Source organism: Stomoxys calcitrans, chromosome 5 (assembly GCF_963082655.1).
Source record: "Stomoxys calcitrans chromosome 5, idStoCalc2.1, whole genome shotgun sequence".
NCBI classification, from domain to species: Eukaryota; Metazoa; Arthropoda; class Insecta; order Diptera; family Muscidae; genus Stomoxys; species Stomoxys calcitrans.
In genome coordinates this window covers 52,786,291-52,810,768 of record NC_081556.1, presented here as the reverse complement: position 1 = coordinate 52,810,768, position 24,478 = coordinate 52,786,291, and the positions used below count along the sequence as shown (strand labels likewise).

The following is a 24,478-nucleotide window of genomic DNA, read 5'->3' as shown; positions in this document are numbered from 1 at the left end:
GTTACTAAATGAGCACTTTGTTGGGATATTTCTCAAAATATATATATGGGAGCTATACCTAAATCTGAACAGATTTCGAGCAAACTCCTCAGATACTGTGACAGTCGTCGAGGAAAGCGTTTTGGAAAATTTTGGCAAGATGGGTCAATGAATGCGCTGGCTGTGACTCTAGAAGTTAAAATCGGGCGATATATATATATATATATATATATATATGACTCTAGAAGTTAAAATCGGGCGATATATATATATATATATATATATATAGATATATATATATATGAGAGCTATATCTGAACCGATTTCCATTAAATTTACCAGTAATATTCAGAATCGGTTAACAAAAGACTATTTTATTGCAATATTACTGCAAATCGGACGAACATATGTATGGGAGCTATATCTAAATCTGAACTGATTTTGACCAAACTCGATATATATTGCGGTAGTCGTCGAGGGAAGCGTTGTGCAATATTTTGGCAAGATTGGTCTATAAATATGCTTGCTGTGGCTCTAGGAGTGAAAATCGGGCAATGTATATATATAAGAGAGTTTAATCTAAATCTGAACCAATTTTTTTTTTCAATTTCGTCAAATTCGTCTCTAGGCCGAAAAACATCCCTGTACCAAATTTGAAGACGATCGGATGAAAACTGCGACCTGTACTTTGTACACAAATTAACGTGGACAGACGGACATAGCTAAATCAAACCAGAAAGTGATTCTGAGCCGATCGGTATACTTATCAATGGGTCCATCTCTCTTCCTTCTGGGTGTTACAAAATACGTTAAAATACCCTGTACGACAGTAGGTGTAGAGCATAAAATGTTCTATACATTCAGTCAATTGCCGAAGCGACATAAATTTAACAGAGAAATATAAACAAAAGCAATTCAAAATTTCTTTGAGAACCATCTTCATCTCAATATGGCCGAATTTGGAGCACAAGCTATACCACAGCTGGAGATATCTCCGGACACTACAAGTGAAGGGGATAACGCAGCCACAGGATCATCGAGTAGTGCTTTCGACATAAAAGATAGTAATGGTCAATCTAAGATACCCAAAATATCTCGCTCTATCAAAGGAACATATCAAAAAATGAAACCACGCAAATCTAATATCAAGCGTTTGGGAAATAAGACTCCTTCAAATACATGGTACTTTAAGTTGTCTTTCTTTGCCAGCAAAACCAGATGTCATAAAAACCCCACATACATATATATGTATATATGTATATGGTTTGGTTTGTATATACATACACATATAATTTTGAAGTCTCGAAAAATTCTCAGTTTCTCAGTTATTTTTTTTGCCTTTGTTTCACATTTTCTTTAAAAATACTTCAAAATTATTCATTTCCGTTCGCGAGCATCCTGAATTCAAATATTGCCAACGTTCTTTTAACTATCATTCCTCTACAGTTTCGAAAACAAGTCCAAAATACCCAAGCCATTGCTATTAGGATCATCTTCATTGACGACACCATTAAATATACCAGGCAGCTCTCTCTCCCCACCATCTTCGTGCGCAGCTGGCAGGACTATAGCTACAAAAGAGCAAGAGATTACAGCTGTATTGCAACGTCCACAAACAAACATAATTTTGGCATATCGCAAGAGAAAATCAATTTCTCAAATGAATTTCAAGCAATTTCAGCGCCTTGGCCAAAGTCCAAACAAAGCAGGCACCCTTAACGCTGCTGTTCATGAACAATCTTTGGTAGTGAGCAATAATTTCGAGGATTGTAACTATGCAATTTCCAGCCATCTATCTTCTCCGATGGTCCACGCTGAGCCACGCCCACGTTTTGCCGAAATGAAAATATTTTCGATAATCATGCTAAATGCTTGGCGCAAAAGACGAAATGAGGTCAAACACTTATCGGAAGAACTGGCTGAGCTCAAAAAGGGGGTAAGTGCCGTCAGTAAGTGGTGACATGTCAGTACTTCTTTAATCTCTAATCCGCAGGCCATAAAGACTCGAAATCAGTTGCATGTCTTCAACACACTTTTCCGTGTGGAACAAAAACGAAACGATGAACTTAGTTGCCAACTAAAGCACTCTCTGCAGGACATCAACAAAACCAAGTCTTCATGCGAAAGCCTAACCACCTCGTTGATGAGTCTGCAGGCAGATAAGATGCTACTTGAGCAACAACATCAGACCAAAGACCAAGAAATCGAAAATCTTACCAATCTTCTTTCTCAAACAAAGTCCGATGTGTTCAAACTTTTAGCTGTACAACGCGAATTGCATGCCAACTTGGCGAAAGAGAGAAGAGAAGTTCAAGTACTTAAGGATGAAAAAACTGATCTCCTGAGTGAAGTGAGCTTTCTAAGTGAAACCAAAAATACTAACATTTAAACAATTCATAACCCTATTAGATCTGCCAACTGAAGTTTACTATAGAACAAATGGCACAGCAGCAAAGCGCAGAACTTCTGGCAAAAGTCGAAAAGATCAAATCTTGTGAACAAGAAATTGAAAATTTGGAAAGACAAGTCATGGGCAAAAATTGGTAGGTTTATTTTAGGTTTGAATTTTTTTACGGAAACAAAAAAACCAGTAAGGAAGGGAAAAAGTCGGGCGGTGCCGCTGTATTATACCCTACACCTACCCTATAAGTAAAATGTGGGAGCTAAAGGGTGATTTTTTTGAGGTTAGGATTTTCATGCATTAGTATTTGACAGATCACGTGGGATTTCAGACATGGTGTCAAAGAGAAAGATGTTCAGTATGCTTTGACATTTCATCATGAATAGACTTACTAACGAGCAACGCTTGCAAATCATTGAATTTTATTACCAAAATCAGTGTTCGGTTCGAAATGTGTTCAAATTTTGACAAATTTTGTTCAGCGATGAGGCTCATTTCTGGTTGAATGGCTACGTAAATAAGCAAAAAAACCGATTTCGAGCAAACTTCTCAGATACTGTGACAATCGTCGAGGAGAGCGTTCTGCAATATTTTGGCAAGATTGATCAATAAATGTGCTTGCAGTGGCTCTAGCAGTGAAAATCGGACGAACATATATATGGGAGCTATATCCAAATCTGAACTAGAAATCGGTTTAGATTTGGAAAAAAATTCAGCAATAATATCGACAGACGGACAGACAAACGGACAGACAGACGGACAGACAGACGGACATATCTAAACTGAATCAGGGATTCATTCTGAGTCGATCGGTATACTTAGTGCACTGTTTGGTGTGGTTTGTACGCTGGTGGAATCATTGGACCGTATTTTTTCAAAGATGCTGTTGGACGCAACGTTACGGTGAATGAACACATTTCGAACCGAACACTGATTTTGGTAATAAAATTCAATGATTTGCAAGCGTTGCTCGTTAGTAAGTCTATTCATGATGAAATGTCAAAGCATACTGAGCATCTTTCTCTTTGACACCATGTCTGAAATCCCACGTGATCTGTCAAATACTAATGCATGAAAATCCTAACCTCAAAAAAATCACCCTTTATATCCAATTCTGAACTAATTTTAATGGACCTCGGCGAGCAAATATGTTCAAACTGTAAAAACTGTGGTTGACAAATGACAACATTAAGGCAAATTACCCAAATCTGACGAACGTATATATGGGAGCTATATCTAATTCTGAACCGATTTCGAGCAAACTTCTCAGTCGTCAAGAAAGCGTTGTACAAAATTTTGGCAAGATTGGTCAAACAATGCGATTGCGGTTGCTCTTCCGGCGATGAAAATCTGGCGATATACATCTATGACAGCTATATCTAAATCTGGGCCGATTTCTATGAAATTCACCAGTTATATCGAGAGTCATCGAGAGAATCAGACGAACATATGTGGGACCGATTTCGAGCAAACTTCTCAGATACTGTGGCAGTCGTTGAGGAGAGCGTTCTGCAAAAATTTGGCAAGGTGGGTCAATAAATGCGCTTGCTGTAGAAGTTAAAATCGGGCGATATATACATATGAGAGCTATATCTAAATCTGAACCGATTTCCATGATTTTCCATTTCACCAGTAATGGCGAGAGTCATAAAAAAATCCTTCCTGCCAAATTCCGAGAGAATCGGTTAACAAAAGACCATTTTATTGCAATATTACTGCAAATTGGACGAACATATATATGGGAGCTATATCTAAATCTGAACCGATTTCGAGCAAACTTCTCAGATACTGTGACAATCGTCGAGGAGAGCGTTCTGCAATATTTTGGCAAGATTGATCAATAAATGTGCTTGCAGTGGCTCTAGCAGTGAAAATCGGACGAACATATATATGGGAGCTATATCCAAATCTGAACTAGAAATCGGTTTAGATTTGGAAAAAAATTCAGCAATAATATCGACAGACGGACAGACGGACAGACAAACGGACAGACAGACGGACAGACAGACGGACAGACAGACAGACGGACATATCTAAACTGAATCAGGGATTCATTCTGAGTCGATCGGTATACTTAGTGGGTCTATTTCTCTTTCTTCTGGGTATTACAAACAAATTCAGTAAGTTCTAATACCCTGTACAACAGTAGTGGTGTAGGGTATAAAAAGTATGGTATAACGACACAAAATTCTCCGAAAAGGTGATATTACCAACACAGAGCCAATTTCATTTCAAATGCTATACTCTGCCATCTTTTCTGCTAAAGATTCTAAAAATTTTCATAGATACATATCTGCGGGCGAATATGTCTCAACAGCATGCCTATAGCAAGCGCAGCATTAAGAGTTTCTCTATGCTAAGGAATATACAAGGTGGCATATCTGAGCTGGAAACTTTGGGCTATCTTAGGTTAGGTGGAAAAGAGGGTACTCATATTAATCCGCCCCATGCCGCTATGGACATACACTGATTGTGTGGAATGGGAGCGTAGTCTCTGGAGTAAGAATTGAAATCTCGATGAGCCAAAGTCAGAACAAAGACAAAATTATGGAGAATTTTGTCTGCCTTGTTCCTCCAGTTGGGTTTATGATTGCAAACCCCAGGTGAAATAGAAAAGGAAAACAAAACACCGAATTAGGATTGTTGGAACAAAAATGGATTTTTATTTTGGGTGCTGATAGACGATCTTACCAGTGCCAAGGTTGGATTTGAACAAGAAGGAGCTTAAGTCAAGTCTATCGGAAGTTGTATCTTCGACATGATTGGTAATTTCGTTAAATCGATATGCTATCTGCAATGATAGCATGAGTAGGGAAAGAAAGTAATTGGGGATTTCTTTAGAAAGTATAGGGATCGCGAATTGAGGTTGAGATCTGCGGGATTCTAGTTCGGCGTTAATAATTGTGTTTCAGCGTAAACATTGCCGCCCGCCTTGCAGTACGGCTGCAATAAATGCATTCCAATCATATCGACTATACAAGATCCAAATATAATTTAAATGTCTGAATGGTGTGTATGATTAGGATAAAGAAATGTAATTTAAATCAAGTTATTTCAAAATTTTAATACATATTATCAATTCATTCATATATTCCAATTATGTTTGAAATTAATTCAGCAGAAAATAAAAAATCAATTATGCCATTAAAAGGATAGACAAATTAGCTATACATATAAGTAAAAAATTCTTAAAATCGAATGAGGGTCTGTAGCTAGTTTACATATAATTCTTTGCAATTCAGTTGCTAGTGCGAAAATGGTTTCAATTATTTTGTTGGAAATCTGATTGCGCTCTAAATTATTGAGTTACTTCGAACAAAGCCCATAAAGGGACCACCCAAATATAGTGTTTTGAGCAGTGGGAAGCCCATATTTGTTCAGGATCCCTTCCCGGATTACCCGAGCGTAAATATCGATGCCCAGAATTATGTCAACGGAACGCGACTTAAAGAATTCTGTGTCCGCTAACAGGATGTTGCGAAAGTTTTTTCGGAAAGACGCTGGAATTGATTCGCTAGGAGTAAGCATGGATATGCGATTTTTTACTTTAAGGATTGTTTGTAATTGGACGTTGTGATCGTGGATAGAGATCATAGTAAGTGGACAAATGGTTTCGTCTTCTAGTGCCAAAGTGGCCAAATGTAATTTTTCCACAATGCGGGAGGTTATGCAACTTGAGCGAGAGCCGGAGTCAAGAAGGCACCTAACAACGTTATCTTCGGATTGGCAGCAAATCTTAACCAGGATTGTAGGCAGCAACGTTATAGCGTTTTGCTTTAGAAGAGCAGAGAGCGAAGTGTGATCTAAGTTGGAGTATGATCTCATCGGAGGTGTAGAAAGCTCTTCCTTCTTTGCGGTTTCAACTGTTTTAGAACGGTCCCCCGATTGCCTGGGAGGTGAGCTGCTAGTTTGACATCTGGGATGGGAATGAAGAAGGGTATGGTGTTTCTGGTGACATATTTTACATCCTGTTTTTGTGAAACATGAACCTTCGGAATGGTTGTGAGCTAAACAATTGACGCAGTATCCGTAGGTTTTCACAATACTTTCCCTTTGGGTTATGTTCATATCCAAAAAACGGCTGCATTTTCTTAGTGCATGTGGGTGTCGACATATTCTACAAACATAAGGCAAATCTCCCTTCGATTTCCTAGGATCGTTTTTGTTGTGGCGCATAGTTAACTAGTAAATACAAGAAACAGGACAATTTTTCAGATCTATGTACGAATTCCGGTTATATGTGGAGCAGAGTGGTTCATGCTGTTTCGTTTGGCAAAATTACTAATTTGGTTATTGGTCTAGTAATGGTTCCTTTGGCAGTCATAACGTCACACAGTGGGCCAAATGGCAAAAAAATTGGAAATAAGTCTACAACTTTTTATCTGTTGATTTTAGCCATACAAAATGTTCTAGACATTTGTAGAGGAGGACATAGGCTTTCAGAAAAGTGCTGTTGTTGGTCCATATCTTTAATACAGGGTGAGCTACAGGGTGTGAAAGTTGACCACTTTTGACTTCTCCAAGCTTCTGGGGGCCATAACTTTTGATCTACTCAACCGATTTACATGATTTAGGACTCTAGAGAAAGAGCTTGACAAGATCTAAAAAACTTATGCATAAAGTACCATGCCATCGTGTACTGTTAAGGAGTTATGAATTGTTTAATTTTAAAATATGAAAATTTGGCCTTGGTTTTTTTCAGTGTTTTTTTAATAACTCCGTCAATTTTAAAGCTATAAACTTCATACTTCACACAAATTATGCCAGCATATGTGTGCATAAAATACAAAAGGAATCACGTGAATATCTTTGGCGGTTTAAAAATGGCATCGTTTTCAATATGAAAAATATTTTTTTTGTCAAAAAATTGCAAAATTTTTCAAAAAAGATACTCCCATTTCCTTTAAGTTTTCGCAAACTTTGGCCGTCAAAGCATTATCATTTCTTTCCATTTTCACAAAGTCGAGGTATTAAGAAAAGTTTTAAGTGCTAATTTGGCTAATTTCGATATCAAACAACACCGTTATCTTAAGACCAAAATGGCCAATTTTTTTACTAAACTTCAAAAGTTTCTCACTGGAAAAAAAGTTCCACGGGGATTTTTTCGCTTTTTTTGAACTTAAATGAAAGCTTAAAATGTTCCCAACATTTTAAGGTATGTCTCGCCATATCCTAGCCATAAATGAGATCGTAGCGATCAAAATACTGAAAAAAGTCAATTTTCAAGTAGTGCTATATTCATTGCTAAAAAACAAGTATTACGTCACATTTTATTGCAAAGATGTTAAATAAACTTTTATTTGGTAACACTTCTTCTACAAAACACAAAAAGAATCATGGAAATATCTCTATTCTATTCCATTTTATGGAACCGGCAATAAAAAAGTCAATTTTTCAAAAAAGTCGAATTTCCCAAATTTTGTTTTTGTTGTCCTAATTGCACATGACACACTATAGCCATATTTACGCAACATACCTTATCGTAAAGGAAATTTTCATACCTTTCCAACGATGTATAAAACATTTCTCAACTCGGATTCTATCTACTCTAAAATTCATTTACACTTCATTAAACTCTATATAAAAATGTCTATTTGTGAAATGGAACCTTATATGGGGCCTACACTAAAACATTGATAGATTTGCCCAGGGTTTACAATACAAATGTGTTAGAATAAAAAAAGGTCTCCTGCCAAAGTTTAAAAAAATTGGAATAAAAATATGTGTTTTAGAGCGAAAACACTTCGCATCGGCGTGCGTTTATATGTATATTAGCTACTCCCAAAATAAAAAAGCATTTTAGTTTTGTATTATTTGATTTTATTCTCTACCAAATAATCTAAGGTATCAAAATTTAAAAGCTCTTTAATTTGAATGGCATCGGGATCGTCCTTATCTATATCGTCACATATTTTTGGTAGCCATTTAGTTCTGATGCTGTATAGTACCGGATCAGACGATAACAATAAATATTGAAGTAAATCATAATTTTGGTTAAATTTGGTGCTCTTTCGGGTATTGAAAAGCCGGAACTGTTTAACATCTCTATTACGGGATTCCTGAGCTTCTTCTGTAAGTTCTCCTAACGGAAGTATGTTGTATTCCACAATTTCCTTGCCATGATGTAAGACTTTATGTACTGTCGGTGTTAAAGCTTTCCACGAATATAAATCAGATAAAATGTTTTTTGTGTCATTACTATAAGCTTCAAATTTGGTTGAATTTATCATCTTTTTGCTATTGATTACAGCCAAAATCACTTTGAATCGTCTTAGCAAGTGTTCATCAAGACCGGTTATTTTAGATGTCGATACGGGGTCCTCAAAAAACCGCCTTGCCGAGTTGCCATCATTTGTGCTTCCGTATCCGTAAAGAGGTTTATCTATTATAAGTCCCTTTTGTTTGTTTTAAATTTTGATACCTTAGATTATTTGGTAGAGAATAAAATCAAATAATACAAAACTAAAATGCTTTTTTATTTTGGGAGTAGCTAATATACATATAAACGCACGCCGATGCGAAGTGTTTTCGCTCTAAAACACATATTTTTATTCCAATTTTTTTAAACTTTGGCAGGAGACCTTTTTTTATTCTAACACATTTGTATTGTAAACCCTGGGCAAATCTATCAATGTTTTAGTGTAGGCCCCATATAAGGTTCCATTTCACAAATAGACATTTTTATATAGAGTTTAATGAAGTGTAAATGAATTTTAGAGTAGATAGAATCCGAGTTGAGAAATGTTTTATACATCGTTGGAAAGGTATGAAAATTTCCTTTACGATAAGGTATGTTGCGTAAATATGGCTATAGTGTGTCATGTGCAATTAGGACAACAAAAACAAAATTTGGGAAATTCGACTTTTTTGAAAAATTGACTTTTTTATTGCCGGTTCCATAAAATGGAATAGAATAGAGATATTTCCATGATTCTTTTTGTGTTTTGTAGAAGAAGTGTTACCAAATAAAAGTTTATTTAACATCTTTGCAATAAAATGTGACGTAATACTTGTATTTTAGCAATGAATATAGCACTACTTGAAAATTGACTTTTTTCAGTATTTTGATCGCTACGATCTCATTTATGGCTAGGATATGGCGAGACATACCTTAAAATGTTGGGAACATTTTAAGCTTTCATTTAAGTTCAAAAAAAGCGAAAAAATCCCCGTGGAACTTTTTTTCCAGTGAGAAACTTTTGAAGTTTAGTAAAAAAATTGGCCATTTTGGTCTTAAGATAACGGTGTTGTTTGATATCGAAATTAGCCAAATTAGCACTTAAAACTTTTCTTAATACCTCGACTTTGTGAAAATGGAAAGAAATGATAATGCTTTGACGGCCAAAGTTTGCGAAAACTTAAAGGAAATGGGAGTATCTTTTTTGAAAAATTTTGCAATTTTTTGACAAAAAAAATATTTTTCATATTGAAAACGATGCCATTTTTAAACCGCCAAAGATATTCACGTGATTCCTTTTGTATTTTATGCACACATATGCTGGCATAATTTGTGTGAAGTATGAAGTTTATAGCTTTAAAATTGACGGAGTTATTAAAAAAACACTGAAAAAAACCAAGGCCAAATTTTCATATTTTAAAATTAAACAATTCATAACTCCTTAACAGTACACGATGGCATGGTACTTTATGCATAAGTTTTTTAGATCTTGTCAAGCTCTTTCTCTAGAGTCCTAAATCATGTAAATCGGTTGAGTAGATCAAAAGTTATGGCCCCCAGAAGCTTGGAGAAGTCAAAAGTGGTCAACTTTCACACCCTGTAGCTCACCCTGTATTAAAGATATGGACCAACAACAGCACTTTTCTGAAAGCCTATGTCCTCCTCTACAAATGTCTAGAACATTTTGTATGGCTAAAATCAACAGATAAAAAGTTGTAGACTTATTTCCAATTTTTTTGCCATTTGGCCCACTGTGCGTCAGCGACTCGAATTCTGCCATCACTGCCTGAATACACCTTTGAAACACGGCCAAGTCGCCAGGAATTGGGTGGGAGATTTTCGTCTCGGATTACTACCAACATATCTTGTTTCAAGTTCTCCGTAGCTCGTTGCCACTTATGGCGTTTATGAAGTTCCTTGAGATACTCATCTTTCCAGCGAATACAGAAATGCTGATGGATTGCCTTGAGTCGTTGCCAACGATTAACAATGGATATGGGAGTCTCTCGAATGTCTGGATCGATGGGAGCTAGAATTGGCGAACCGATGAGAAAGTGCCCAGGAGTAAGGGCATCGAGGTCGGATGGATTTTGGGACATGGGAGAAATTGGACGGGAGTTCAAACAGGATTCGATTCTGGATAATAATGTTTGCAACTCTTCGAAAGTGTACTTGGAGTTACCTGCAACTTTGCGGAAGTGGAGCTTGAAACTCTTTACACCCGCTTCCCAGAGGCCTCCCATATGAGGTGCCCCAGGTGGGATGAAGTGCCAGGATATATTTTGGTGTGAATAATTGGAAAGGATCGCTTGGTGCGAAGTTTGAATAAAATCTTTGGCGAGGGTTCTGGAAGCGCCTACAAAAGTTGTCCCATTGTCCGAATGGATATGCAATGGGCAACCTCGGCGAGAAATGAATCTACTAAATGCCGCTAAAAAAGTGGAAGTGGAAAGATCGGATGTGGCTTCGAGGTGTATTGCCTTCGTAGAAAAGCACACGAATACACACACGTAGCCTTTCGTAATCAAACAAGCCCGTCCAGTGTAATTTTTTACATCAAATGGTCCCGCGAAGTCCAAACCAGTGTGGAAAAATGGGCGAGAAATCTCAACTCTCTCTGGGGGTAGTGCCGCCATTAGTTGGACCTGACATTTGTGCTTGTATAAAATACATGGCTTGCATTTGTTTATAGTGGCTTTTATTAGAGTTTTTACCTTCGGAATCCAGAATTTCATTCGAAGCAGCCTGAGAACTAATTGATTTCCTCCATGCAAGGATATTACGTGGATGAATCGAACCAATAACCGGGAAAGCGGACAATTATATGGCAATATAATGGGATGCTTCTCATTGTACGTCAACGTTGACGAAGATGCTAGCCTACCACAACTACGGATAATCCCATCTGAATCGCAGAATGGATTAAGACTTAATATTGTACTGGATTTTGATATTATCTTTTTAGAAGATAATGAAGAGTATTCGTTCGGATAATAAGCCTTTTGACACAACAATATTAACAGGTTCTCAGTTCGAACGAATTCCGAAGACGAAATAGTTCTAGAATATGTCTGACCATTTGACCGAAATTTAGAATGTGTCCTGAAGTAGAAGCGATAAACGTATGCCATGACACGAATGGCCCTCGGGAAGGATGAAAACCGATCAAGAACGTCCTCAAAGTTTTCGAAATAATTAAAATTGACTTTGATACTTTTCTGCTCTATTTCTACGATGTCAGTGGGAAGACGGTTCGGTCTAGGCCAGTCAACAGAATCATATTTTAACCAAGATGGTCCTCTCCACCATAGATCATTGTCAACAATCTCTTGTGGACATATTCCGCGGCTAGCCATGTCGGCAGGATTGGACTCTGATGGAACATGGGCCCATTTGGATGGATGAATAACTTCGCTAATCTTTGACACTCTATTTGCGACAAATGTGGTCCAATAGCATGGAGGTTTAGCTAACCAAGAAAGCACAATGGTGGAATCGGTCCAACAGTGCACAGTGTAGGCAGGCACATTCATCTGAGGAATAATGTTATCTATCATTTCGGCTAACAGAGCAGCGCCACATAATTCTAAACGTGGAATGGAGAGCGTTTTTATGGGCGCCACTCTGGTTTTGGATGATATAAGAGTTGTGAGAATGGAGTTGGATGCCTTCACACGAATATATAAGGCGGCCGCGTATGCCTTTTCGGACGCATCACAGAACCCATGGAACTGCACCTCACAATCCGGAGAATAGTGGATCCAACGAGGAATCCTAACGGAATTTACAATTGGATAGTTCGTCTGAAAAGATCTCCATTGAGATAATGTCTGTGGAGAAATATCATCATCCCAATCCATTTTCTCCATCCAGATGCTTTGCATTATTATTTTTGCAACAACAATGCAAGGAGAAAGCCACCCGGCAGGATCAAATAGCTTTGAAATCTCGGAGAGCACCTTTCTTTTGGAAAAGGTCGTGGACTCAGAGAATGGTTGTATAGAGAAGAAAAAACAATCAGACATTGCATTCCAGCGAATGCCCAAAGCCTTTGCAGTACTGCTATCATCAAATTTAAGGAAGTCCTCACGAAGTAGATCTTCTTGGGGTATGTCGGACAGAATTTCCCTACAATTCGCGGTCCATTTTCTCATGGTAAATCCAGCAGATTTGAGAGCCTTAACTAGCTGACCCTTCGCCTCCTTGGCATCAGAAACTGTGTGGGCCCCCACCAATGCATCATCCACATACATATAATTACGCAGAATATCACTCGCCAAAGGATATTGCGTTCTTACATCTTCCGCTAATTGACAAAGTGTGCGAATAGCCAAATATGGCGCACAGTTCACCCCAAAAGTGACGGTCTTCAATTCATAATCTTGGATTGGACAATTAGGACTTCTCCGGAAAAGGATTCGTTGAAATGGAGTATGTTTCTCATCCACCAGAATTTGACGATACATTTTTGTTATATCGCCATTGAAAACGAATTGAAAAAACCTCCATTTCAAAATAAGGATCGTAAGATCATTTTGTAAGACCGGCCCGATGTGCAACACGTCGTTAAGACTGGTCCCATTGGACGTAGATGACGAAGCATTAAACACAACTCTGACTTTAGTAGTTGTGCTTTCGGGTTTTATAACTGCGTGGTGTGGCAGATAATAGCAATGGCTGAAATCTGTAGGATTAGAAGAAGAAACCACACGCATGTGCCCCAGACTGATATACTCCTCGAGGACATCATCATATTCTCGCTTAAAATCGGGGGTTCGTAAAAGTCGTGATTCATTTTTAAGAAATTGAGCCATTGAGCTTCTCCTAGACTCGCCCAAATTAATCTCCCCAGGAAATTCTCGCCGGAATGGAAGGGACACTATATATCTCCCAGTAGAATCTCGCGTGGTAGAGCGGGTAAATAAGTCCTCACACAATTGATCAGCAGGGGACATAAATCGTCTCCGTGGAGGCTCTTCCACCTCCCAGAAGCGTGAAATCTGTTTCTCTAATGAGATTTCACAAAAATTCGAAACAATTGTGGTAAATGAGCTAGTGGTTTGGATAGGTATGGGGCCCGTAAGGATCCAGCCAAATACTGTTTCCTGGGCTAGTAGCGATCCACAAATTGGATTTTGTATACCGGAAAGCATGACAAACGGAATTATGTCTGCGCCTATAAGAACATCTATTTGGGAGCTCTGAAAGAAGTTTGGATCGGCCAGAGGAATATTAGGAAGCTCTGAAAGAAGAGCAGGATCAATAGTCCTTGATGGAAGGCTGCCAGATAAATGAGGTACCACCAAGGCAGATGTTGAAATGTCTATGCTACTATCCGAGCAAGACCCCAGTGAAAAGGTGCATTCTTTCCGAACCGATGCAGAAACGGATTGGTTCAAGCCCGAAATCGTGGCTGAAGTCCGCTTAAATGGGAGTTTCATAACGTTAAACAGTCTCTCCGATATAAAGGTACCTTCGGACCCTGAATCCACCAAAGCCCTTGCTCTATAAGTCAGCCCATTGTGACTTACTTTTACAAGAGCTGTACCCAAAAGGACACCCTTTGAATTCGTTGCGAAATAAGTCTGAACTACACCACCCTGAGACGAACTAGTGGACTGTATAGGGTTAGCATGAAATGGTGCAGAGTTTGGATCGAGGCTAGAAGTAGAAGGTGATGGTGCCGATGGAGATGATGGACTGTTCGAATCGTCTTTATGGAGGAGGGTGTTGTGTTTTTTGTTACACTTATAGCAAGAAAACTTGCTAGAACAATTCTTGACAGTATGAACTTTCGAAAAGCAGTTAATACAAAGACTGTTTTTCTTGATCTCGGAGAATCTTTGTGCCTGCGTCATCTTCAGGAATTTCGGACATTTCCGGATTATATGGTTCTCCTTAGGACACAAGTGACAAACGGGTTCAGTCACTTTGTTTTGAAAGGCACGAATGTTGTTGGATGGGAATTTCGGATTGGACTTTTGACATGTCTTCGAACCCGGCTTGGAACTAGAGCTAGGAGTATCAACAGGTTTCCTAATCTCAGATACGGATTCCAGAGTCCTATGCCTGTTGGTCAGAAAGCTGTCCAACTTTGACCACTTAGGAATACATGATTTGTCAGACAATGTCTGTTCCCACAATGTCAGGGTCACATTTGGAAGGCAGTTGGAACAAACGAATACAAAGATGGGGTCCCAGCTATCCACATCAACCTCGTACAGTTTCAGCAAAGAGATACATGAGTTAATATCTCGTTGAAGAATCTTAATGTTCGAAGCAGATTCGTTGGTAATTGCGGAAAGTCCAAAAAGCTTCTTCAGCTGAATGTTAATGAGTACCCTTTTGTTCTCATATCTTGAACAAAGACTGGCCCAAGCTACCTGAAAATTTTCGCCAGTAAGGGGAAGTCTCCTGACAATATCGTTTGCCTCACCCTTGGTCTTCTGGTGCAGGTGGAAAAGCTTCTCCACTGAACTGAGTCTCGTATTTCGTATACAGACTGCCTCAAACATATCCCTAAATGTGGGCCAGGCTGAATAGTCGCCCTCAAAGAATGGAATCTCGCATGGCGGTAGCTTGAAACCAAAACTAGCTTGTCCGGACTTCGGAACAGTCGCGGAAGCAGAGAGCTCCTGGATAAGCTCGCGAATCCTAGTATTACATCGGCAATATGTAACATATGCACTCGAATATTTGTGCGTAACTGTGGTAATCTCCACCCGTTCTTCCGCTCCGTCATCTCCCGAGAGCTCACCCTCAATATCGGCCAGGCATCTCTCATATGACTCCTTTAACTTTCCCCAGATCGAGGCCAACTCCTCCTGGTGGACCTCAAGAGAGAAAACCGAGGACATAGGAAAATCCTTATCGTTCAAACTGGCCTCGAACACGACCAAATGATCGGATTGGCGGATGAACTTTTCTAGGGACATAGTGAGATCGTTCAGTCTCGAGAAAGAAACCAAAAGTGTAACGAGTGAAAGGACGGAAGGATCGAAAGAATGAAATCGGAATATTGTCACTGATAGCAAGTAATGGAGGATAATGTATATAATGGATAAGAAAATCAGAAAAAATCCAATTCAAATTCAGAAAATCGCAGTCAATGACTTCCTTTCTTTTCATCTGGTCATGAAATCCATAATGAGTTTACTAAAGGATAAGACTCTGAGAAAGTCGAAAAAAAACCCTGTCCTAACGACAAACAAACTAAAAAAAAAATTGGATTTATTTCTATTGAAATGTACGACGTTGAACGAATATTTAATGTGGTAGATCTATATAAAAACGAAATTTGAATGAAACTTTTTTTTTCATGGGAATCCGATTTAACAAAACAAAATCAAGTCTCAAAGAAATTCTGTACCAATAATTTTCAAAATTAGTCACTACGGATATTGGCCTTGGATCCAAAATCTTACAAAACAAAGCGCAATTACTTTCTAAGAAGAACAAATTAGTCGACAATTTTTTTCCAAACCTTTAGCTAGTTTCTTTTCTTTTTTATTTTATTATTTTTTTCCTAAATCGAATTTTGACACTATCTTAAGTATTTATTAAATATTTATCATGTAGGCTATATAAAAAAAAACATGAAAAAACCGACCTATTAAATGATCTCCTTGGTCCCAAAATAACCAAAGGGATACATCTCATATAAAATAGAGTAAAATAAAAAGATATTATATCTTTATCGCAGCCAAGACAGCGACAATAACTAGAAAACAACAGCTGTTCGAAAGTCAATGTCTTTCTTCCTCTCGCTTTGATACATGGATTAGAGGAACACATGGAACTACGGGCCAAATGACAAATGTGGAGTTCATTAACCTTTCCCTTTATTTCTTCACTAGAATCGTAAATAGAGGACGAATGGAATTGCGAAACAGAAAGAATGCAAATTACAGCAGCAACCAAACACCCACGAATCAACGTATCACAATGGACGTTTGTAACAAAGTGGGGGAGGTGTGAATTGCGGCTCACCAAAAGCAAGAGTAGGAATGATCAAAACAGAACCGTCTGTGTCGACTGCTCACTACTCTGCCAACGGCGCTTTGTCAGTGAGCACGAAAGAGGGTTTGTAAATGTCTCCACAAGAGAGTGGAGCGGTTCCAACCAGAGAGTGGAGTGGCTCCAGCCAAAGTGGGCTGATGTTAGAGAATGGATAAAACGTAAACACTCAGAATAAAAATATAATAGAGAGGAGATCTCTGGATGATATTTGAGTGTGGCGGGAATTTAACTCCAATTACCAAACAATAAAGGCAAAATGTGGGAGGCAAGAACATGTAAATAAAAAACTATCGCGTGCGATATATGGCATCCAAATATCATTTGGAGCAAGATATAGCTGAAATAAATGTTGGCATTCATAAGCACATGGGTGCTTGCATTCAGAAATACATTGATGTTGATAACAGCGCTATAAATTCACAAATAGCGTGGCTTTGATAAAAAAAAAAACAGCATACGTAACATGAGGTGGCCAATCTGTTATATATAAGAACCTGGATTCCACGTGTTTTCCGTCTACAATATTCTTATGAAAAACTCACCAGCGTATGTTTTTTTTCAGATTTCGTTCAATATATTCTCATATAGCTAAGATTCCTTACATATGTTCCATAATTTTTAATATCCTTTGCCTTTCTCGGTCTGTTCGGCTTTCAGGTAGTTTTTGCGGGAAATCTTCTATAATGGTTTTTCTTTTTCGGCTTTTAGGAACCCTTTCTTATTTCTTTTCAATCCCGTATAAAACAATTTTATTTCCTTTTAATTTTTGGCGATATTTTCCATGCGTTTAACCGCATGACCACTCATTTTCGCACTATGATACAACTAACCAATTTACAAAGAAAAAAATGCAAACTAACCTGCTTCAGTGTTTGTCACAATGGAGAGACAAAGTCACAAGATGAACTCTCTCGAGTATTTCCCAATATAAGTCTCCAAATAAACGCAGCAATCCGGTTCGAAGGACCAAAATGATTGTGTGGAATGGGAGCGTAGTCTCTGGAGTAAGAATTGAAATCTCGATGAGCCAAAGTCAGAACAAAGACAAAATTATGGAGAATTTTGTCTGCCTTGTTCCTCCAGTTGGGTTTATGATTGCAAACCCCAGGTGAAATAGAAAAGGAAAACAAAACACCGAATTAGGATTGTTGGAACAAAAATGGATTTTTATTTTGGGTGCTGATAGACGATCTTACCAGTGCCAAGGTTGGATTTGAACAAGAAGGAGCTTAAGTCAAGTCTATCGGAAGTTGTATCTTCGACATGATTGGTAATTTCGTTAAATCGATATGCTATCTGCAATGATAGCATGAGTAGGGAAAGAAAGTAATTGGGGATTTCTTTAGAAAGTATAGGGATCGCGAATTGAGGTTGAGATCTGCGGGATTCTAGTTCGGCGTTAATAATTGTGTTTCAGCGTAAACATACACCTAAGCCAGTTATCAGCTTCTTGTGTGATCTAAATACTAAAAAGTAACCTCGAGAAAGCAAATCTGTAATTGATATTCAAACTATGCCCCTATGTGGGTTCACATCTAATATTGTATACCCACCCGGCGCACAGCGTTGCCCCGGTGGATAAAAATTCAAAAATCGAAAATGAAAATTGTTATGAAATTTTTTACTAATCATAAAAAAAACAAGTAAAAGCGTGTTAAGTTCGGTCGGGGCGAATCTTATATACCCTTCACCATGGATTGCATTTGTCGAGTTCTTTTTCCGATGTCTCTTTTTAGGCTAACAAAGTTTAGGAAAGGAGAAAAGAAAATAATTGCTATACTATTGGAGCTCTATCAAACTAAGGTCAGATTCGGACCATAATAGAATGAATATTGGAGACCATAGTAGAAGTCATTTCAGCCAAATCGAATAAGAATTGCGCCCTTTAGGGTCTCAAAAAGTAAAATAGGGAGACCGTTTTATAGGGGAGCTGTATTAGGCCATAGACCGATTCAGACCATATTTGACACGCATGTTGAAGGTCATGTTGTACAAATTTCACCCAAATCAAATAATAATTGCGCCCTATAGAGGCTCAAGAATTCAAGATCCCAGATCGGTTGATATGGCAGCTATATCAGGTAATGAAACGATTTGAACCATACTTTGCACAGTTGTTAAAAGTCATAACAAAACACGTCATGCAAAATTTCAGACAAATCGGATAAGAATTGCGTCCTCTAGTGACTCAAGAAATCAAAATTCAAGATAGGTTTATATGGCAGCTATTTCAGGTTATGGACCGATTCAAATCATACTTGGCGCAGTTGTTGGAAGTTGTGACGAAACACGTTGTGCAAAATGTCAGCCAAATCGGATAAGAATTGCGTCCTCTAGTAGCTCAAGAAGTCAAGACCCCAGATCGGCTTATATGACAGCTATATCAGGTTATTGACCGATTTGATTTGAACCATACTTAGCATAGTTGTTGGAAGTGATATCAAAACTCCAAGTGCCAAAATTTCAGTCATATCGAACTAAAATTGCGCCCTCTAGAGGCTCAAGAAGTCAAGACCCAAGATCGGCATATATGGCAGCTATATCAAAACATGGACCAATTTTGCCCATTTACAATCCCAACCGACCTACACCTATAAGAAGTATTTGTGCAAATTTTCAAGCGTCTAGCTTTATTCCTTCGAAAGTTAGCGTGCTCTCGACAGACAGACGGACGGACGGACATGGCTAGATCGACATAAAATGTCATGACGATGAAGAATATGTATACTTTATGGGGTCTAAGACGAATATATCGAGGAGTTACAAACAGAATGACGAAATTAGTATACCCCCATCCTATGGTTGAGGGTGTAAAAACACACTTCAAATAAGAAGATTTAAAACAAGTAAAAAGGCATTAAGTTCGGCCGGGCCGAACTTTGGATACTCACCACCCCGGGTATATGTGTAACACCTCGGGTATATATGTAAACCCGGTGAATATTGGAAAACTTATGCACCGATATTCGGCACGGAATCATAAAGGACATGGATGTCGACAAACCTAACATAAGTCACTTCGTCAAATTTCAACAAAATTGGATAATAAATGCGCTTTTTATTGGGCCAAGACTTTACATCGAGAGTTACTTCTATATTTGTCTCCCTCAAAAGGCTTAAAAAAATTCACTGCTTCAAATTTTAAGCGAAATCGGGTAATAAATAAAGCCTTTATGGGCAACATACGCTTTATCGGGAGATCGGTCTATAGGGCAGCTATATCTAAATATAGTCCGATCTGAACAATATTTAAGTCAGATGTCAGGAGGCTTAAAATAGCCCACTGTTTCAAATCTCAGCGAAATCGGATAAAAAATAAAGCTTTATTGGGCTTCAGACCCTATGTCGGGAGATCAGTCTATATAGCAGCAATATCCAAATATGGTCCGATTTGGCTCGTTCAAGAACTTAACCAGTGTACATCAAAAATCTGTGCCAAATTTCAGCTTAATATCTCAATTTTTGAAACCTGAAGAGTGATTACAACAAACGGACGGATAGACACACGGACATCGTTAAATCGTCTTAGAATTTTACGACGATCCGAAATATACATACTTTGTGTCATCCAGTTGGCCTGGGCTCAAAGCGCGCGCCAGCGAGGAAGCACGGTAGTCAAAAAGTGCTTCGATAGCAGCAGCTAGTGAAGCAACTAAGGAGGAATCGTCCACACCACAAGTCTCAAGTATCCTGAGGAAGAGTGGTTCCACAGCTTTCTCATCTGCTCTGGATGCGTACGGAAGCTCATTATGAAAAAATCTAACGAATCTTGTGAAGATGAACTCCTGGTGAAATCAGTAGACGAGGCTAACACAACAGTGGTGGAAGTTCAGAACCCTGATTATGGTCCGGTTTCTACAAATAAATCTCCACCATTGTAAGGCCGCTTCGGCGGCACTAAAGGTCCACCTGATGGCAGGGGGATTTGACGTGCTTCTTATCCAGGAACCATGGGTGTGTGGAGGAATGGTTTGTGAACTAAGAATTCCGGAATTTAAACTACTCAAAGGAATGGGAGACACATAGCCTGTATTCTTGCAAAGGATACTCTTAATGTTTTTCTTCTTTCGTCGCTAAGCACTGAAGATTCAGTAGTAGCCAGCCATAAAATTAATAGGCCCCATAACTGACTGGCTTCCCTATATATGACACACGACTCAGAGATGCCGCCTTCTAACCTTAAGTCGCTGGTTGAAGCCGCTTTTGCTGGGAAGAAAAGCCTCATTGATGAAAGTGATGCTAATGCACATCACTAGATATGGGGAAGTTCGGATGTCAACGAAAGGGGTGAACTTACCTTAATTACCGACCTTAATTACCAGGAACAGGCAGGAGGTACTAGATATTACCTTTGTATCGGAAGATATAAGTGGATGAATATGCGACTGGGATGTGTTAGATGACCACAGCTTCTCCGATCATAGTTATATTATTGTAGTTTCATCCTAGGAGATAACTCTGCAGAAGTGGTCCCTCGGCTTAACAGAAGAAAGGCGGATTGGGATAAATATTGGCACTAATTCTGCACGTCTATCCCAAAAAAGGAGATGGAAACTGCGGAGGATGTAGACATAGTGGTCAAGCGGATCACGAAGGCCCTGAATGACTCGCTTGTGTCAGCAGGTCCTAGTGCCAAGGGGCAAACAGTGACCGCCATGGTGGACCCCAGAGCTGGTTGTTCTAAGGAAGGACTGCAGAAATCTTTTCAACAGAGCAAAAGCCACAAGAGCACCATACGATTGGGACATCTATAGGGCTGATCTAAGAAAATATAAGGGCGAGCTGAGAAAGGTTCAGAAAAAATTCTGGGTAGAATTCTGCAGCTCCGTGGAGGATAAATCTGAGGCTTCTAGGCTAAGGAAGATCCTCGAGACCTATTACGGTGGAATATATTTAGAAATCAGAGAATGTGTGGACAATGTCTAGTGAGGAAACACTAGAACTACTCGTTGAAACGCATTTCCCGGGAAACTCTCCAACGAACAACGTGGCGCCAGAAGAGATTGTCACTGGTATGCATTCGTCGGAGGTTATTAGGGAATTGTGAAAATCCTTTGGGCGATAAGAAGTTTCGACTCCTTTAAGTCGCCAGGTCCTCTTGATATATCACCGGTTGAATTACAACCTATGTCTGATAGACTGGTTCCTTGGCTTAGGGAGATATACTCTGCTTGTATCAGAATGTCATATATACCTGTGGGATGGAGGGACACGAAGGTCATTTTCAATCCGAAAGCAGGAAAACCCTCCCACACGAAGGCGAAAGATTTTAGTCCTATTAGTCTGTCATCCTTTATGCTGAAAAAGATGTTGATAGAAACATATCTTAGGACAAAGATCCCTGAAGATTGACTGTCACGGCAGCAGCATGCATATAGTAAAGGCAAACCCACTGAAATAGCCCTTCACGACCTAGTTGGTTACATAGAGGGTTCTATCGCTGTCAAGAAATATACAATAGTAGCATTTCTTGACATTCAAGGTGCTTTCAGTAATGTAAAACCGACGTCAATCATGAAGGAGTTGGAGTTTCTAGGCATCAACTCTACCGTAAGAAAGTTTATTAATAACTCACCTACTAAAAGATGCATTACGACAGGCTTGGGATCTGTGGATCTAAAAAGATGGATCAGCAGCGGAATTCCTCAAGGAGGTGTACTGTCTCCTCTACTTTGGAATATAGTCATTAACAATATATTATTGTCTCTGGAAGAAAAAGCGTAAAAGTGGTTGCGTATGCAGATGACGTGGCAATTGCGGTTAGGAGAAAGTTTCCCAGCTCTCTAAGAGACATACTTCAGGAAGCTCTACGTGCAATAGCAAAGTGGGCTACCGAAAGTGGTCTGAGTATAAATCCTTGCAAGACAGAAGTAGTTCTTTTCAGCAGGAGATACAAGTTGCCTACAGTAGAACCTGTCTCCTTGAGAGGAGAGAATTTTCCATTAATAGAAAGACAGAAAGTGCAAAATACCTGGATGTTTTGCTGGACAGGAAATTAAAATTAAAATTCAATATTTTGGAAAGAGCAAATAATGCTACTTTTGCCCTATACAACTGCAAAAGAGCCTTTGGCAAAAGTTGGGGTTTAGACCGCGTGTCATGCTTTGGGTATGGCAGTTGTCAGACCTATAATGCTAAATGGTGTTGTAGTCTGGTGGATGACACTTCAAAAGTCCACCTACTGCTCAATACTTAACCGGATCCAAAGGATGGCTTGTTTGTGCATCATAGCCGCCCTGAGGACGACACCGTCTGATGCACTGAATTTAATGCTATATCTTGCTGCGACCACTGCCGTGAGGTTAAGGGAGCTTTCTCATTGGTCATGTGGCAGCTACGGACGCTGATACAATATCCAATGTTCGAAGCAGTGTGGATCACACTCTAGCTGATCCGCTGTTTGATAAAAAGTACTGTACCACTATTCCTGATAGAACCGATTGAAATTACGACATCTCTGGTAACAGAAGTTATATAGACTTCTATATGGATGGTTCCAAACTAAGATATAATGTCATTACGACGATTGGCATAAATATCTTCTCAGGCAGCAATTAAATCTCTGGAGAACGTATTTCTGAACGCAAAAACCGTTTTCGACTGTAGCAGATCTCTCAACGAGATGGCTGAACAGTTCAAAATTCACCTGTTCTGGGTGCCGGCACACAGATATATCCCAGGGTATTGTAAAGCGGACGAGCTTGCGAGACTAGGAACTACCTTACACATTCCAGGGAAACTGGAATCTGTGGGTATGCCTCTCGCAACATGTAAGCTAAGTTTTCAGTACCAGGCCCGAAGGACAACGAATGATAGATGTACACAATGTGAGGAATGTGAGCATTCCCAAACTATGTGGCCTAATCTAGACTTGAAGAGTTCTACCGCTTTGCTGTCACTGGCTAGAATAGACGTCTCAGTCATTGTGTCCGTCGTAGCAGCTCACTGTCTAATCGGAAAACATGCTGACAGACTGAAGGTTGCGAAGAAGAAGAGACTATAGAACACTTACTGAGTGTGTGTCCCACACTGGCAGTCAGAAGGAGTTCCACTTTAGGTTCTCATTTCTTTGAGAACCTGTCTGGTTTAGCGGATGTGAACATTCGCAAGTTGTTGGGCTTTTTAAAGCGATCTGGATGATTCAATGGCAATAACTACCATCCCTTCTTCTGTTCCTGTGGTACCATAATGGACGAATACATCTAAGTGAGTCTGATGACAGACCGCCAATTAAGCCTAACCTATAACTATGGTAATATGAGGCTCAGATGAAACGTACATAGTTGGGAGTAGAGCACGAATTTGGTATCCATCTTGGTGGTCCAATGTCTAAGGGACCATTCCACATCCAAAAATGACTTATATACCGAGCAAGGGAACATAGAGCCCAAATAATAGGTATTAGAGAGTGTTAGAAAGCGGTGCGGCCCCTATTAGAAAGCGGTGCGGCCCCTATAAATATCTCACAACCCAGCCCTTTGTTTTCGTAGTTGTTATGCTTACAAATTAAACTCAGCACAAGTAATTGTCGACATTGATGGCCAACTTTGGGTTTGGCTCCTAACCATACATTTTTTTTTTCTTTAAATAGTGTCCAACAACCGCAAGCAATAGAAACCATGGAAACTGCTAAGTTCCCGAATGACAGCCTGAAGGGGACTGTAGCTAATCGCTTGAAGAAGTGCTGGAACAATTCCATGGCTTACTCCAAGACCAGACTTAACATTTTCCATTGGTTGGTTTATTTCTTGTTGCCTGCTGCTCCACCACCATGTCGAAAAACATTTCCATTTGGTCCCAAATTAGGAAAATGTTTCAATATTGCATAACTTCAGCCCTATTTTATTAATTTATGTTAATTTTTATGTATATTCAATGATATGTATAAATGTATAAATTTT

General features: G+C 39.1%; 1 protein-coding gene across 1 annotated transcript; it reads left to right on the top strand.

Annotated features, from left to right (window-relative positions):
* Positions 1 to 892: 892 nt before the first annotated feature.
* On the top strand, positions 893 to 24,478 carry LOC106091629 (uncharacterized). Its single transcript, XM_013258211.2, has 5 exons — positions 893 to 1,161; positions 1,426 to 1,915; positions 1,973 to 2,329; positions 2,389 to 2,522; positions 24,169 to 24,478. The coding sequence occupies exons 1-5, from the start codon at positions 929 to 931 to the stop codon at positions 24,404 to 24,406; spliced, it is 1,452 nt and encodes a 483-aa protein (XP_013113665.1). The 5' UTR covers positions 893 to 928; the 3' UTR covers positions 24,407 to 24,478.